The sequence below is a fragment of the Mus caroli genome, unplaced genomic scaffold (assembly GCF_978045245.1).
Source record: "Mus caroli unplaced genomic scaffold, Mus_caroli_1 scaffold_20, whole genome shotgun sequence".
In the NCBI taxonomy this organism is placed as follows: domain Eukaryota; kingdom Metazoa; phylum Chordata; class Mammalia; order Rodentia; family Muridae; genus Mus; species Mus caroli.
The window spans coordinates 209,056-227,684 of record NW_028227275.1 but is presented as its reverse complement, the minus strand read 5'-3'; the positions used below and the strand labels follow the sequence as shown (position 1 = coordinate 227,684).

General features: G+C 44.3%; 1 protein-coding gene across 1 annotated transcript in view; it reads left to right on the top strand.

Annotated features, from left to right (window-relative positions):
• The window catches only part of Grk5 (G protein-coupled receptor kinase 5), a 194,532-nt gene that overhangs the window by 159,548 nt on the left and 16,355 nt on the right, over positions 1–18,629 (top strand). Inside the window, exons 5-8 of the mRNA XM_021152022.3 lie at positions 10,547–10,647; positions 11,296–11,388; positions 14,450–14,513; positions 15,424–15,564. Coding sequence (XP_021007681.1) covers positions 10,547–10,647; positions 11,296–11,388; positions 14,450–14,513; positions 15,424–15,564 — 399 coding nt within the window. The remainder of the gene's footprint in view (positions 1–10,546; positions 10,648–11,295; positions 11,389–14,449; positions 14,514–15,423; positions 15,565–18,629) is intronic.

Sequence of the window (18,629 nt, the reverse complement as noted above, 5' to 3'; positions counted from 1 at the left end):
CCCCGTGAGTGTTCTCCCTCTGAGACCATGGCTATTTCTCAAGGGTTCTGTGCTTCTACTTTGCTGACCCAAAGGGATACCTGGGTCCCTGTAGCCAAGTCAGTGGGTCTTGCTCCAGGCTCTTCCTTACCTTCACTTTTATCACCTGGGTTCTTGTAGGCTGTCTTATCCTCTGAAAGTTATCCAGAAATATATCAGCTTTGCCTTAAGAGAAAATTGAATTCTTCCAGAATTTTTCTTTCAGTTTTCTCTGAAGACTTCCCAGAGCACAAACACTAGAAATGGAAAGATGAAGGAACCTCTTTATTGCCTTGTTAGTCCATTCATCTTTAGGCATAGTCATATCTTGCCTCAGCTGTACATCACCTGTGTCTGATGAGACCATGTCTGTAGTTATTCCTGGAGACTAAGAGGCTGCCTACAGTTGGCTACCCACACTCCTCATTGGTTTGTAACACTCCTGCTGGCCAAATGAATTGATCTTTAAGTTATTGTGCTGAGTCGTGTGGCATGGATTCTGGATAGACACTCAGGGCGCCAATGGCTGATGGACAGACTTGTCTCAGACCCCAGCTGAAGGAGTGTCTGAATGATCACACAATATCCTTTAACTCTGCTTACTCTTGGCCTAACAGGATCTTCAGCTGTCCTTAGGTTCACCACTCAAGAGTTCACTACTCGGAGTTATTTACCAGAGTGGTGGCCATATGCTTGCATTTTGTTGGAATTGTGGGCCTCATACAAGATGTTGTTACTTTCAAACCAGTGTCAGAGTGTTTCCTATGTGCCATCCCCACCTGTTGTGGGCCATGGGCACAGGTATGGCTGATGTGGTGAGGAGTTGTGGTTGAATTCCTTTTATCTTAGAAGATTGATACTCCTCATTCATCATCAGTGCTCATAGATTAAAATCTTCACTGGAGTTGCTGGGCATGATGACACATAACTTTTATCCCAGCACAGAGACAGGTGAATCTCTGTTGAGGCCAGTCAGTGTTAGTGGCTAGTTTAATAAATGTTTTACAGTTTTTTCCTTAACTCAGCTAGCTCTCAAATAATTGAGACTGGACTATTATATTTATTTTATAAGCTTTAAGGACACAACAACTGAGTATTACTCTATTTTATTCCCCTAAGCTAATCTGGCAACATTTTAACCAAAATCCATAGTCGCATGTTATGGCTTTCTGTGCTTGAGGTATTTTCTCATGAAATCTCCTGGACTCTCTTCCTGTGGCAATTCCTACTTCCCCTCTCTGTTTTCTCTTCCCCTCTCCTGGCTAGTGGAAGTCCTGCCCCATTGTCTCTCTCTCCCTCCCCACCTCCCCGTCCCCCCCCTCCCCCTCTCCCTCCCCCCCCCTTTTGATATTGGCTGATCAGCTTTTATTGTCAAGTTAGAGAATAAATGGGGAATAATGTTTACACAAACCTGAAACAGGAGATACTTGGAATAAACGTTACAGTTACCAAGTCGGGATTGCATCAAGATATGGGAACAGAGAAATCAGCAGTTGAATAATACAAGGATAATCTTTACAACACAAAAACATTATGTCTATAGATCTGATCTATATAGCAGGTTCCAGGACAGCCAGAGCTACACAGAACAACCCTGTCTCAAAAACAAAAAACAAACAAAAAAATATTCACTGGAGAAAAACCTAGCACAGTTTCAGACAGAAAGTAGCAAGGTATTATCTTCCAGTTGCTCACTCACCCAATCACATGATACTCTATAGAGCTCAGTCAGACTCTGGGTCTTTGAGATCTTCATGAAATAGAGAGAAAGATGGCAGGTTGAGTTCATCTTCCTAGAGAATTGGAGGCTGCTGAGGCATGAGCTAGGGTCTGGACAGATCTCTGAAGAAGAACCTGTGAGACTGAGCATGAGCAGTCTGTGGTAGGCAAGTAAAAGTCTAGGTTTTGTCGGGGCTGAAGTTTCAAGAATGTTATCAGCTGTGTGTGGTGGTGCACACCTTAGCACCGTGGAGGCTAAGGCAGCAGGAACATCACCATTAGTCCGAGGTCAGCCTGAGCTATAAGCAAGATCCTGTCTCATGGAGCTCGAGAGATGACTAAACTGTTATGAGCACTTGCTGCTCTTGCAGAGGTCCTGAGTTATTTGAGTCCCAGCACCCACACTTGGCACACAACATCCTAACTCTAGTTCCAAGGAATCTGGATGCCCTCTTCTGACTAACACATGATGCACATACGTACAAGCAGTCAAAACATTCATACACATAAGATAAATCTTAAAGATTATGTCTCAGAGGGGAGGGAGGGAGGGAGGAAGGAAGGAAGGAAAATCTTTCTAGAGGGCTAGAAAACATTCATAAAATAAAAATAAATTTATTTTTAAAAAGAGCACATCGTGTACTGAAATACTGAAAATAAAACAAGAAATCATAAAATTCCTGGAACCATCTCTATATACTGAAATTGGTTTGTTTTGTTTTTAAAGAAATCTTGTTTTGTCCATTGAAAGTGGCTTCCCTTTTCCATCTGTAATATTCTGTATTATTCAAACATAATCTGTATATATTCTGTTGTATTGCTGCCTCAGAATAGCAAGTAGAGAGCTCCAAGCTTAAACTTTCTCTACTGCAGGTGCTTCTGATTCTGACTGGAGATCAGAAAAGATCAAAGACACGATGAGCTTCCTAGTGGAGGAAACTTACATTTCTGGGCTTCCTCTGCATGGTTCTAAGACACCATGACAGTGCTCAGGACCCATAGTTGACCTGCTGGGTTGACCTTAGGGTCCCTAAGTAAGGAGAGGAATTGTTCTTGCCATAAACTGGATATGAACTTTAGACCCAGTGTGGAGGGTGCTTCGCTCATGGCTGTACTGATTTCTTTCTCCCCAGTGACCCAGAAAACAAAACCTTTCTTTCTCCTTTGATCTGTTCTTGTTTGGGGCTTGTGGATTGTATCTCCTGCCTGGCCACAGACAGAGAGGAACTGCCCCAGACAGACTTAAGGGCAGGCGGCAGCAGTTCTAACACATGGCTCTAAGGTTTTGATTAAAAAGGTGAAAGAATGCTGTATTTTCTTCCTGTCAGCCAGGCCTTAAATCGGCCCTCCAGCAAGGAAATGCTCTCCATGGTCTGCAGTCCAGTGACTTTCCCTTTGTCTTCTGGTTGTGGTTGGACAGCATGTGCAGTTTTGAGCCAGGAGCCAGGTTGGAATAATTCCTCATCTTACGCTCCTACCACTTTCTGCTCTCCTCACCCAGTTCTTCAGGTCTGGAAAGTGGTAAGGTGGTATTTTCCAGCTGCTCAATGGGGAAATTATTAGAAAGCTGGAGGCAGGGGACCCCCCAATATCATCAAATGGACCCATAAGAGACACAGTAGTACTTGGACTGGGTTGCAAAGTACCTGGACCCAAGAAATGTATCCTAGAAGCAGTACTCCCTAATCTTCACCCCCAAGTATCTGCCTGAAATTCACCCTGACCTTTCATTTAGTTCTGACTGAAATAAATGGCTCAGTTTGTTATTAAAGCAGATGACCAGATGACCCCATGAGGATACTTCTGGTGTCCCAAGAGGGGATTCTTTTTTCCAAAAATGTGATGTCAAACTTGGAACCTAGGACCTTGCAGGTGCTAGGCAAGTACCCTTCCACTGAGTGACTCCTAAATCTAACATGTACGTGTATATACCATTATTTAGCAAGCATATTGAGTACCTCCTGTGTTCTGAACCTCATCCATTTGTTTCAGCAAGCAGAGTGGATAGATCCCAGGTTTGGAGTTGAGGTTCACCTGAATCAAGTGTCAAGTCCGCCATTTCCTGAATATTTGGTCTTGTATGAAACTTATGGAGTATGCCATTTTGGGAGACTGGAGTAAAACTAACCTGCTTTCCCCCCAGCTCTCAACGTCTCAGCATACATGTCTATGACCCTGGAACCATGGATTCTGATTTATACATTGTCCTTTCCAAGAGCAGCAGAAGTATAATGGGTAGGAAACTTATAGGGAGGACTCAGCACATGGTGGTCTCTGCTCGGCCAACAGCTGTCAAGCCAGCCCTTCCCCCTATTGCCCACAGACACTGCCTCCAACCCTGGATCCTGCTTAGGAGCCTGATTCCCACTCCTTCCCCACTCCTGCAGCCAGTCTTCCTGTAGCTAATGTAATCTTTCCATGTCAAGGGGCATTCAGGATACAGTTGTGGGAGTGTCCGTTTTTTGTTCTCCTCTCTGAGGAGCAATGAGGAGCCCCCAAAACAGCTGCCTCCATTCTTGTCCAGAAGGTCAACTACTCTTGTTTAGAAGGAAGGGGACCCCTAGGGACGCCTTTGTTTCAGAGTCTTGCCTTTCTGCTGCTCCGCTTATCTTGAGAAAACTGGAAGATTATTGCAAATAGTTTACATGGGGAATGTCAGCTGCCCACATATGAAAATATACACATCATTAAGACCTAAGTACTTGTGTCTGGAGATAGAGTGGACAGTCTTCTGGGCTGACCTTTTGTCTACTAGCAGAATTACTGCTAATGAGCATTGAGCTCCTCAGAGGATGCTTCCATATTTGAAGCAAAACATATGCTGGATATTAGCTTTTTTTGTCTGAATATATGTCTGTTCATATGCTCATGTATGCACTATATATGATATGACATACCATACAAGCAGCATTCATTAAAATATGCATAATCTACCATGCCTCCTTTTCCAATGTCCATAGGCCTTCTGACAGGGCTTGCTCTTCAAGGCCACAGTCACATTCTTACATGCTACCTAGGAAGGAGTTTGGCATCCTTCATATCATGCTGCTATTTAGGGATAGGGCTCTCTGACCAAAGTGCCAGGTTTTAAAATTTAGTTTTTAAATCTCAGCTGTGTGACCTTAGGCAAATCACTTAAGCTCTAAGCTGTTTTTGCATCTGTAAACTAGAGATGCCAACAATAAAACTTGCCCTGAGAGAGTTATACAAGATCACACTGTGCCTAGCCCCTATACCTGACATGTTAAAGTGTTCATCATACAGCCACCATAAGGACAATGATCATGGCAGTTATCACTGGGAGGTAGGATTAAGTGGAAAGGCCTGAGTTGCTGAACTTGGGTCTCTGAAGCCTCTCTTGAGTCATGGGTACCATGATGGGTGAGAAGAGTTTTTTTCCATGGGAACAAGCAAGGGCCCAGTGTCTTGAAGTCCATTGCACTGGCCAAGGAACTGGGAGAAAGGCCAGAAGAGGAAGCAGGTCTAGAAGGGTATTTTAGGGACAACTCCAAGGTTCATTCCTTGGTCTTAAAGGCAGTGAGGATCATAGATTGTGGTATTTAAGAAAACTCCTTTGAGGGCTGGAGAGATGGCTCAGCGGTTAAGAGCACCAACTGTTCTTCCAGAGGTCCTGAGTTCAATTCCCAGAAACCACATGGTGGCTCACAACCATCTGTAATGGGATCTGATGCCCTCTTCTTGTGTGTCTGAAGAGAGCAGTGGTGTACTCATATACATAAAATAAATAAATCTTAAAAAAAAAAAGAGAAGAAAACTCCTTTGAGGGCTTTGATGTAAAACTTAGGGGTGAGTGATTAGCAGGAATCTAGGAGGGGCCTCCTGTGAGGGGCTTCTGGAAAGCAGAGTGGTAAGGTGGAGGTGGAAATAGACAACCTGGTTTTGAGTGGAGCTCATAAGGTCAAATTGTGTCTTCCTATGGAACTAGATCAGAACCTATGAGGGTCAAGTCCACAGCCTGCATGGATGCCCCTTAGCTCTACCACAAGCAAACATTAGGACCCTGGGGGTCTTTTCTCTCTTTTTCTATACCAGTTTGCCATGGTGGATTGAAGAGTGAGCTCCCTTTGAGGGTTCTTTCTAAACTTCTCACCCCATTTTTAGGGTGTGTATTTCTAAGATGGCTTAGAGTAGGGCAGAGGATTATTGATGACCACTGAGGAGATGAGGTAGTGGGGGTAGTCTGAAGATCCCAGAACACTTGTTTGTGTATGGTCTTTCCACTTTGAATTATTGAAACAAGAAACTTTGATGGAGGGACAAGGTTTTGGTGATGAAAGCCGTAGACATTTGGGCCTTCCCTGCTGCACAGTTCTCTCTTCTTTCTATGCCTCTTCCTTCCTTCCTTCCTTCCTTCCTTCCTTCCTTCCTTCCTTCCTTCCTTCCTTCCTTCCACTCTTCCTTTCTCCCTCTCCTCCTCCCCCTACCCCCCTCTCAGATGACACAATTGAGGTCATCAGTAGCTCCATTTTTAAGGATGTCCTCTGTAGACTAAAGACTGCAGTCTGCACCTGCCCATGATTCCTTTTCTGTGCCTGTTTTCTGACTGGTCTCACTGTGTAACCTCAGGCCTTCACTTCTTCATTCAGCAAATCCTCTTATCTCCCTTAAGGTCTAGCTTTTATCTTAAACCACTCAAAGTTCCCTTCCCAAATTGATCAGTTATTTTTCCCTTTTGCTGTTACAGTAAAGGCCACACTAGTAGTGTGAAAGTGGTCTATGATTATTGTATCAGGCCTCCCCACCCTTGAGGATAGAAAGCTGGCCCGTGGCCTCTCCTTTTTATTGGGAAGCCATACTGGAGGGGCTCAATAGCACCACCTCATGTGTCAACTGTTAGACTGCTGGTGTTGGCTCAATAGGCAAAAGTGGGGCTGGGTTTGACTGCTAGCTGTCCTTGGGTTTGGATCTGTCTCTTTGTAAGGTCACCAACAGTGGGCATGTGAGTGTCAGCAGAGGCCTTAGGTGTGTGTATGTGGTGGTGGTGGTGGTGGTGGTGGTGGTGGTGGTGGTGGTGGTGGTGGTAGTGGGGATGATCTACATGTTTCTTGATTAAATAATGAGTAAAATTCTAGCTGTAGCCATATCCCAGAACAAACCTATGTCTCCCTTTCTATTCTCCTCATCAGCCTACCTCAGTTCCCAAAATTTCCAGGCTTACTTCTGTTATGAGTTAAGCACTGAAGGTTCTGTGACATCACAGGCAGGGCTCTGGAGAGCCAAGCATTACACAGTACTGTTCTGGGGACACTGGGATGGGAGTTGTAACTTTCCACAAACACTCAGCCTCCAACCCACCCCCAACCAAGCATGTACTCATTCCAGATCTGTTGCTTTACCTACACAGCTTCAGGGTTCCCCAACTCTCATCCAATCAAACCTCTACCTCAACCATTTCCTCTACACATTCCAAGGTCTGTTGTCCCTGCATCATGCATGACTGACCACTAGTGCCACAATTGAGCATTGCATTGGCTGTGTTCCTAGTTGCCATGTTGAAGCTTAGGTTTTAATCACAGAGTGGATGTCATGGGAGGTAATGACAAAAGGGAGGAAAGAGGCCTAGACATAAATGAAGGGACAAGGCCATCCATTGTCAGGGGCCTGCCCTGTTTCAGAAAGGAATGGTTTTTCTCTGCATGGGAGTGCCTAGGAAAACTCTTATACGATTTTCTTTCTCTTTCTGACTGGAGAGGTATGTCCTGGTAATCTTGAGCTTTGGGAACTGATAGAGTCCCCAAGAACAAGAAGAGGAAGCCTCAGGAAGAGTAATGGACAGAGCAGAAAAGTCAGTGAGGAGCACTGCCCAGGAGAGTGGCACAGAGACCTGGCATTTTCTGAGTCTTCTGGCAGGCCCAGGTGTCCAGTATAGACCTGTCCCTTCTTATTGGCAAATCTCATTCCTTGGAGTGACTGGAAAGAGGATTCAATCTCTTCATATTGAACCAAAAGCTGAATTTAAAGCTATAGTTTCTAAGCCAAGACATTATTATGTTTCTTATTCAAAGCCAATATTCTACAGCTTCCCTGCCAGGGCTCTTTGCTTGTAGGCAGCCAACCCCAAATATGAGGATTGCCTGATATGTGCACAGATGGGTCACCTCCAAACTTATGCTGGTCCTTTTGTCCTTGAGAACCCTGTCTGTTGCCCTTATCTACAGATAAAGGATAAAGAGGGATAAAGAGGCCTCAGGCTACTTACTGCTTTGTCTCTGACTTCATCTTCTCAAATTTTCCCAGAAGAACTTATAGGCTGGTGGCAGATCTTACAGTATTTTGCTCTCTACACTGGCAGAGCCTCCAAGGGCTGAGATTATACTGAGAGATGGAGCAGGGGACCAGATGACCATTATTATTACTTTCAGTCAGATCTCAACCAAACATAGTCCATCCTAGGTTCAAATTCCTTCTCTACCATTTCTTGGCTGGATGATCTTGGTAAAATTACTTAGCCTTTCTGAACTTTCATATTCTGCAAGGTAGATGACTGTACTGGCTAGTTTTGTGTCAACTTAACACAGCTGGAGTTATCATAGAGAAAGGAGCTTCAGTTGAGGAAATGCCTCCATGAGATCCAACTGTAAGGCATTTTCTCAATTAGTGATTAAGGGGGAAAGGCCCCTTGTGGGTGGGACCATCTCTGGGCTGGTAGTCTTGGGTTCTATAAGAGAGCAGGCTGAGCAAGCCAGGGAAAGCAAGCCAGTAAGGAACATCCCTCCATGGCTTCTGCATCAGCTCCTGTTTTCTGACCTGCTTGAGTTCCAGTCCTGACTTCCTTGGTGATGAACAGCAGTATGGAAGTGTAAGCTGAATAAACCCTTTCCTCCCCAACTTGCTTCTTGGTCATGATGTTTGTGCAGGAATAGAAACCCTGACTAAGACAATGACATAATAGTTCCTACCTCACAAAGTCACAGTATAGATTAAATAATGTGTGTCAGAAGTTCCATTATTCATTTATTGATCAGGGTTGAGTTTTAGTGTATATAAAACATTGCTAGAGGTTTGTGTGTTTTTTCTTTCTTTCTTTTTTTTTTTTAATGCTTTCCAATTTTAGCTCCATAAGTAAATTTCATTTGTAAGTAAAGAAAAGTCAGGGGTTAAGAAAATGTAAAGGCCATCAAGTTATGGTTTTAGTTCATTTTGTATATCATATGTAACCTAAGGACATTGGGACTTTTCTGATAGGGTGTCACCTTAAAGTATGGCATTTGTATGTCTAACTGGAGAATAGCACTTGAGGTCAAGACCACACTGGCTTTATTTACTGTTCCCATGCCAGCTGTCAGTTGGGGTGATAAGGAATAAGCTGGGTGAAAAACAAATTGACCCTGGCAGAAGTGCACTTAGTACAGACAGTTTGGCAACTTGGGCCCCTCCTGAGTAAAGCTAAAAATGGCTCCCTTCTTCCCCACAGCTCCTACACTCGGCATCTCTATGCTGTCTTTGCTGACTCACACTGGATCAAGACCATACCCTTTCACCTCAATGATGGACACTTATGGAGTGTGCAGCCATCTACCAGGCATACCTCCACTGCCCTATCCCACCCCCAATTCCAAGTGGCCTACCAGTCTGCCTCTTTAGGCAGATTTGCCTACAGATAGTGGCTTGTCCTCCTGTCTCATTGCCTGCAGTTTTTGGCTCTGAAGAGACTAAACTGCCAGAAGCCTCCAACCTGATTTATATGCTTCTTAGGGGGAAACTTTTAAAAATTCATCAGTGCCCAAAGTTCAAAGCAGACTTGAGCATCTCTGAAGTACCTCCCACCTTCCAGAGAAAGAGATGTAGCCACAGGATGGCAAGGTCAGAGGTTAAAAGCAACACAAGTCCCTGGTTGTGGTATAAGCGCTGGCAGGAGACTAAACATTTCTGCAGGACACAGTTGTAGGTTTTTAGAACAGAGAGGAGGATAGAAGTAGACCAGGCAGGGTACACATAAGGTAGAGGGAACTGCCACCTCTTAAGACAGTTCATGGTGGAAAATGTACTCTAGCTGGAACTTAGTGAAATAGCTTTGCAGCCACACCATAGGCCATCTTCACCAGAGTTATAACCTCTCCAGCCAACTGAGGAGGTAATCCTCAAGGGGGATGAGCCCGCACAAGAGGGCAGGGCAGGGAAAGAAGGAATGGATTTCAGCATTTGAAACCCTGAGGAATAGAAAGTGAACCATGACTTTTATTCAAGAGTGATTTGCCAGCTGCTACTGCCCCTCCCACTTTCCCCAGGATCATCTCCCTGTAGGCACTGCCTCATGGACCTTAGCAAGTCTTCCAGCCCTATAGCTATATCTCTGTAGCAGGGAGGGAAATCATAATTTCATAATTCACACTACGTCTTTTGGATTTTCTCAAAATTTTTCTCTAATTTATTAAAATCCCACCTTGGCATCCACCTGGTGAGTCTAGTCCTGGGAGCATCTATCAAGAATGCGTGGCAGGGAGATGGGTGAAACTGGGGAAACCAGACTTTGAGATGCTAAGTGACTTCCATAATGTTACATGGCTAGAAATTTCACACTAAGTCTGAGTTCATTCACTGCTATCTAGTCTAATAACCCCACTACCACCACACTGAACACTGTCCATGTATCCTACATGTGTCCGAGTGTGTGTGTGTGTGTGTGTGTAGGGGACAGGGGCCGACAGGGCAGGTGACCATACGCAGGGAACAGGTAGCTACATCTTTCTACCATCACCTGGTATCTTTATCTTTTACCCTGCATCTATGGAGCAATTCCAGCTACCCTGTTCCTTCCTTCTCACTAATAATCATTTCCTTCTTCCAGTCCCCAGTCTTCATTGCCCAAGTTGGACAGGACCTGGTCTCTCAGACAGAGAAGAAGCTCCTGCAGAGCCCCTGCAAAGAACTCTTCTCTGCTTGTGCTCAGTAAGTGTTCTACCATCATGCATTGCCCACCTGGGCAAGAGCCCTGGCTACCTGGGCTCTATTTGCACACTTTTGACTACCTGGGCTGGCCCTTACCTACCTGGGCAGACTCCCACCTACATAGACAAATCATGGCTACTTAGGAAGATATCTGTCTTCTTTGAAAAAGAGTGGTTTTGCTGGTTCCAGACCAAACCCAAAGCCTTTGGGAACTGTATCTCATTCTGTCCCTTATCACCTCTCAATCCTAGCCCCTCCTCTAACTCAGCAAGTCTAGTCCCACTTCAGCTCATGGTGTCTTCAGAGAGCTGTTCCTGAGTTCTAATTTAGTATAGCTCATCTCTGGGATTGTTGACCTAATCTTTGTGATTTACTGATTTATGTCTCTGTTTGAATATCCACTCCATACTCTCTGCTCTACTACAGAACCAGAAAGACATGCTGGCCCATGGCAAGACTTATGAATACTTGCAAGGTCAACCCAATTTAAGCAATCATTGCAGAACAAACAGGCCTCTGGCCAGATGTGGAATAGCCATTGTAAGGCTTGGCTTCTCTGCAGTCTGAAGGCAGTAACCCACTAGACTCTGTCTAGCTACTTCAAGATAGGGATTATAACATGTTCATCTTTCTGTCACCCTGGGCTAGGTCTGTCCATGACTACTTGAAGGGAGACCCCTTCCACGAGTACCTGGATAGCATGTATTTTGACCGTTTTCTGCAGTGGAAATGGTTAGAAAGGTGAGTACTCTGCACTCCTCACATGAGTGTGTGCAAGTGTGAGGTAGGGTACAGAATTCATATGTATGATAATTCATATAAAGATCAATGAAATTGATTATCCTCCTTCTACTAAGTTTTTGGGTATTCTAGAAATGGCATGTGATTATGAAAGCAGGTTCTGAGTTGTGCCCGCATACATATCATCCATGCTTCTTTGATTCTGACGTTCTCTACCAGATTCTTCTTCATCCTCCTCCTCTCCTCCTCCTCTTCCTTCTCTCTCCCTCTCTCTGTCCCTCTCTCCTTCTCTCTCTCTCCCTCTCTCCCCCTCTCTCTCTCCCTTCCCCCCTTTCTCCCCTCCTGTTCTGAGATCACACACTACACCTGCTAAATCTATGCTGACTGTACACCTAGCCCATAGTCCTATGTTTTTTTGCAACCCTCCCTAAAGAATGAATGGCTTTGCATATCAAACTCTGGATACTTTTGACAGTATTCTCTTAAAAGACATCTGTAAAAAATAAAGATTTTTTCCCCATCTACTTAATTTGCAGCAGTAACAACTCTGAGACTATTTATTAATTAATAAATGCCTAAGCCATAAGCTTTGACTTGTTCTATGACTTGCTCTTGACTTATTATCCTTTTTATTCTTATCTTAGTTCAGCTTTGTGACTGGTTTCCTCTCTCTGTCTTCTTACATCTGTCTCTTTAGAGTTCCTGAGGTGAATCTCCCCTTTACTCTATTCTGAGTTCAGCTACCTGCTGGTTTACATCCATCTCCTCAGCGTCCCTGGGGCAAATGTCCCCTTTATCTAACCTGAGTTCAGCTATGTGGCTGAACGTGTTTTACATATGACTCCTAAGTGTTCTGGGGCAAACCTCTTGTCTTGGGCAATTTTTCAGAATTTTCTATATCCCTGCCAATGTCTCATCTTTTATTTTCTGCCTCACCTCACTGGCCATAAGCTTTTTTTTATTGACCCATGATGCTTATAAGAGGTTCTTTCTACACACACCTGTGAGGGACTGTTCAATCGCCCTCCAAAGTGGCCACCTCCAAATTCTAGCCCTGCCAACTTGAGCCCTTCTCCTTGTGCTGTATATTGGTCTCATGTTTTCCTCCCCACTAGTAAGCACTGGGATATTCTTACTCTTTATTTCCACATCATTATGAGTGAGATTGAGCATCTATCTGTGGTTTATTTGCTTCCTCAGTCTCTTCAAAGTCTCTCATGGGTAGATGTAGCCTCTCTGAAAGCAAGAGTCATGAATGGGACATGACTTGTCTTATTTCTGACTAGTCCAGACAGTGCTGAGGGGGTAGGCCAGCACTGTCCAGAATGATTTCATAGTTGACAGAGCTCATTCCTGGCTTAAAACATGCCAGGCTAGACTGGGAATGGAAGATTCCCCTCAGGGGTCGCTGTTCATAGAAGCTTGGTACCCCAGTGGTATGCTCCATGCTCATAGTAGGAAGACATTTATTCTTTGGCCTGCACATATACAGCACTCATGGATCCGTCCCTTATAGGAGCCATCTCAAGATTTCAGGTGCATCCTGCTCTGCACACTTCAAGATGCTCTGGAGGAAATCAACCTGCTTACAGCCACTGCATTTCTATACTGATCAGTGGGAATGACATAATCAGAGGCTCACCTTTGATCATATCCATACTGGGATCCAAACCTTCAACATACAAACCTTGGGGGTACAGTTTTATGTTCAAACCATGACAAAACCCACGAACAAGGCAATATGTATTGTCAGCTTGAAGATCTGCAGAGCACCCTTGTTCTTTGTTACAAATAATAATGGCATCAACTACAAAAGCAACTTATCAGAAGCTTCGGCATGGGTGCATTTGCCTTCTTGTTATTCCATTTAGCTGAAGATGAGGGGCCTAGAGAGGTTGATAAGTTGGCCCTAGGCTAAACAGCAAAGGTCTGGCAAAGGCCAGAATCTAAATCCAAAGTCTTTCACTCAAGTCTTTGGTCCTTAGACTACCCAGCAGTCCGATTCTAACTGACTCTTGGCTTTGGCCACTGGCTTTCTTTTTATTTTTCTGCACTGGCTTCATGAAGTGGACATTTTGACTAATGCAAGTTAAGTATACATCCTTTGGAAGGTACTAAATTCTTAGAGCCAGTAAGGCAAGATTTTAGTTTAGGAATTCCCCACATCACTGATGGCACCCCATCTCCAGTTTTTCCTCCTCAATCATAACCTATTCACACTGTGCTATTGAAATAATAAGGGGATTTTTCCCTCCCAGTGTTAACCAAGAGTTTCCTAGGAAATTGCAGGACAATCATTTTTCTAGTAGAGGAGCTCTACACTAGTAGTGACTGTTGATTCTCAGTGTGTTGTACATGGTTTTGCCAGCATAACTGGGAAGGAGGAGACAGAAGATAATGGGTATTTTATCACCACCTCTTTGGCCATTCAGGGTCTTCTAGTGTCTTGGATGGATGGAAATATAACAAAGCAGTCCATGTGAAGGAAGGTTAAGAGCTGATGATCACAGAGTACCTGGACAAGACCTGTGCCAGCAAAGTTTATTTTGCACTTTAAGCAAGGTGCACTCACTAATGGGTGCCTAGAACAATGAGTGTGGTCCCCTGATAGGTAGGCTGAACCCTATAGATGTTAGGAGGGTTGTATGTGCCTATATGGTGTCTTAGCACCAACCCCCACCCACCCAAAGCAAGGTTTCCTTATGAGTCTGGCCATAGGCTGTGAATTTGGGTAAGAGCAGAGGGATGCTGTCAGGGGAAGGGTAGAGGCCAGAAGTCTTTAGTTGTCTGGGTTGGGCTGAGCTCCTGTAGAGGTCAGTCCTGACTCAATATAGTTAAGCACTGTATGTTTATTCTTCCAAACCTTCTTGCTGCTCTTCTTAGCAAGCCAGGATGGTCCAGCCCCTAGCTTTCTAGGAACCAGAGCCAGAGTATGGGTCTCTAGCACAGCCTCAGAGGAAGATATTACATGCCCTAGGCTTGTTCCTTGCCAACAGTGTTTCTTATGGGTCTTAAATCTTAACTTCAGGAGACAAATATCAGATTCTTGATATTTTTCCAGACAACCAGTGACCAAAAACACTTTCCGGCAGTACCGAGTGCTGGGCAAAGGGGGCTTTGGAGAGGTAAGTGAGCATTGAAGTGGTGGGCTGCTGCTCCCTTCTACACCTTCTAAGATCAGTAGTGCTTTCAGAAGGATCTTCTTGCTCTGTCCTGGCCCTCTGGTAGTAAAGAAGGAGGGTAAGGGGTCTGGCCTGATGCTGACACACTGCCAAGGAAGAAAAGAAGGTAACAGAGCCTTTGCCGCCCTGAACAGGCAGGTGAAGTAGAGGTTCTCTCCTGCCAGCCTCAAGTGGGAGCTTCAAGAGAAGGATGGGTCATCACCTGGGTTGTGTTTGAGGAGGGAAACATAAAGGCATGAGGGTACTGAAAAACCTTGGCCAATGAGGAGTTCAGATGATACTGTTGGTGTATCTTATTACAGGAATTAAGATTTAATAAACACTAAATATTTGAGGCCAGCTTGTTTCCATTTTAGAGCCAAGAAAACTATTCAGAAAAGATTGGTGTTTTAGACAAGGTCACATAGCCAGTAAAGAGCAGAACTAGTGCTAAACTCTCAATGCCTCCTCCCATTCCTTTGCTGTAAAGTTAGGGTTCATAAGGTTCTTCCTTCATTATCCCCCCAAACAAACTCTTCCAGCTGTCAGCAAAAATTTCAATTATACCTGATGGGGGGTAGGTAGCACCCCATGCCTCTAACTAGTCACATGACTTTATACTGTGGCCATTTTAGTACCTTCAAGGCTAGGAGTCTTCTCAGGGAAAGAGGAGTCATACAGCTAGTTCATAAGGGAAGGAGAAGTAAAATCAGCACTGGGTATGGAGCTAGATATTCTGAACTATAGCAACCACAGGGCAGACCTGCTGGCTTTGGCCCTACCAGTCCCAGCTCTAGAAACCTGACGTCCTGGCCTTGGAGTTGGGTAGACATCTGTAGTATGCTATGACCTGAGTATCTCCCTTCTACTGCAGGTCTGTGCCTGCCAGGTTCGGGCCACTGGTAAAATGTATGCTTGTAAACGCTTAGAGAAGAAGAGGATCAAAAAGAGGAAAGGCGAATCCATGGCACTCAACGAAAAGCAGATTCTTGAGAAGGTCAACAGCCAGTTTGTGGTGAGTGTCCAGGGTCCATCCACAGGCCCATTCTTCTGGTGACTGGGACTTTCTTGCCTTGTAAGTAGTTATGGTCCTCCAGTATAACCCGTCCCCACTTCTGAGATCTCTGTGTCTATGGCCACCTTATGAATTCCCCAGTGAACAGAACAAGGCAACTCTAGGTACAGACAGGATCTCTGGGATCCACAGATGCTCTTGACTGGATTCATGATGGTGGAGACAATCCTAGTGGAGTTTCCTAAAGAGGTGATATTTGGTGTGCCTCCTGGTCAGTCTAGACTAGGCTCTGCCCAAGTAAAAAATAAGCCCCAATTTTATGTAGCTAAACACACACACACACACACACACACACACACACAAAGCCACATCAAGTTTAATCAAATTGAACTACCTTCTTCACTTACTGGCTACTCCAGTCAAAGCCAGGAAAGAATGTTGGTGGATCTCCACAGGGACTTCTCACTGCCTCCGCTGGACTGGCATTCCATGCTTTTACCTGTAGTTCTGGTCACATTTAGTCATCTCAGTGACAAGCTTCCTGCAGAGGAGGTTGGGGAGCATGGAGGTGAATGGATATTTGGTAAACTCTAAATGTTTCTTCCTCATGTTATTATAAAGACTAATATTTTTATTTTCTGTGTATGAATGTTTTGCCTATATGTATATGTATGTGTATCACATACACGTAGATGCCAGAACAGAGTGTTAGAACCCCTGAATCTGGAGTTATACACAGTTGTGAACTCCCATGTTGGTGCAGGGAACTGAACCCAGGTTCTTTGAAAGAACAGCCTATGTTCTTAACTACTGAGCCATCTCTCCAGTCTTATAAAAACTAGTGTATGTGAGAGGTAAAATTCAAATGACATAGATACACAATAAAAACAAATACCTTTTTCTTTCAGTAGTTATTCCAGTTATGCTTTATTCATGTAAATGCTTTATTATTTTTATGTAACAGGATGATCCTATACATGTTACACTATGATTTTTACCGTGAAGTTGTTCATTTTTTCCTCCTCTGTTTAGACTTACAGCTTAGCTCTTCCCTTTTTTTTTTTTAAAAAGCTATACATAACTTCTCTGTATAGCCTATCCCCACAGACTGAAATTGTTTCTCATTTGTGAACCTCAACCAACCATGCTGTGATATCTACTTTCAAACATTTCATGGTGTGCTTCTGTGAATGTAGCCAGGGTCCAGATTCAGAGCCGAGGAATCACTATAATAAGAGCTGTTTACACTATATGAAAGTTGTTCCCCAAACACCCATGGAAGGAGTAACAGAGACAAAGTTTGGAGCTGTGATGAAAGGATGGACCATCTAGAGACTGCCATATCCAGGGATCCACTCCATAATCAGCTTCCAAACGCTGACACCATTGCATACACTAGCAAGATTTTGCTGAAAGGACCCAGATATAGCTGTCTCATGTGAGACTATGCCGGGGCCTAGCAAACACAGAAGTGGATGCTCACAGTCAGCTATTGGATGGATCACAGGGCTCCCAATGGAGGAGCTAGAGAAAGTACCCAAGGAGCTAAAGGGATCTGCAACCCTGTAGGTGCAACAACATTATGAACTAACCAGTACCCCGGAGTTCTTGACTCTAGCTGCATATGTATCAAAAGATGGCCTAGTCGGCCATCACTGGAAAGAGAGGCCCATTGGACTTGCAAACTTTATATGCCCCAGTACAGGGGAATGCCAGGGCCAAAAAATTGGTAATGGGTGGGTAGGGAAGTGTGGGGGGGGGAGGGTATGGGGGACTTTTGGGACAGCATTGGAAATGTAATTGAGGAAAATACATAATAAAAAAATATTAAAAATTAAAAAAAAGAAAAAAAGAAAGTTGTTCCCCACAAGGCCCCTAATGAAGGAGCTAGGGAAAGTACCCAAGGAGCTAAAGGGGTCTGTAACCCTATAGGAGAAACAACAATATGAACTAACCAGTACCCCCCAGAGCTGTGTCTCTAGCTGCATATGTAGCAGAGGATGGCCTAGTCGGCCATCAATGGGAGGAGAGGCCCTTGGTCTTGCAAAGATTATATGCCTCAGTACAAAGATTATATGTCCCAGGGCCAGAAAGCGGGAGTGGGTGGGTTGGGGAGCAGGGCGGGGGGAGGGTATAAGGGGCTTTGGGGATAGCATTTGAAATTAAATGAAGAAAATATCTGATAAAAAAAGAAAAAAAGTTGTTCCAACTGGCTTACCCTAGTTAAACTGTGTGACAAGGGAGGAATACCATCATTAACGTTTGGTCATTCCTCAGAGGAGGATCATTTTATGAAGTGATACTTAAACAGGACAGAAGTTTTGGGCTCTGGGTCTCATTCTAGGCTATCTCAGCTGCCATCCTTGTCCTTAGAGAGCAGTAGAGAATTCAGTGGTATCTTGAAGGAGGACTTGGACAAAACTAGCATCAGTTTGGTTTGACCTGGGCTATTTTGACTTTGAGTTGTCACATTGATGCTGCCCACTGGAGCCCTCATCTGTGAAGGGAGTGCTGGTGGGTCCTGCTAAGAAAAGCATTGTATGTCTGACAAGCCTGGGCTGGCACATCTTCAAGGTCTGTTGATTTTGATGGCTAGACCTTCCTTAAGTGGGGTCTATTCACTACCTTTGGCAAGAAAGTTCCCACAGTAATACTAGGTATCAGCTATTGTCACTTGGCGTCAGCTTTTATCACTATAAGAAAATACCTGTGCCATTTAACTAATAAAAAGAACAGATTTATTTTGGCTCCCAATTCTGGAGGTTCCCATCCAACATCAAGTAGCCCCATTGTTGAAGTATTTACCAGAAATCAAAACAAGCAGAATAAAGAGACAACAGCTGGTCAGGTCTCATAGTCACCTTCTAGGATACTCCCAATAACCTTAGGTCCTCTCACCTCCCAATAGCATCATCCTGAGTACCAGTCCTTTAACAAATGGTTACCTTTAGAGGACACTTATACAAACCATGACACACCTTCTGGACCCTTCCTGGGACTCACATGGGCAAGTGTAGAAGGAAGAAGGTCAGCTCTAGCAGTTGGTAGTAGAACCCAGTGCCTGT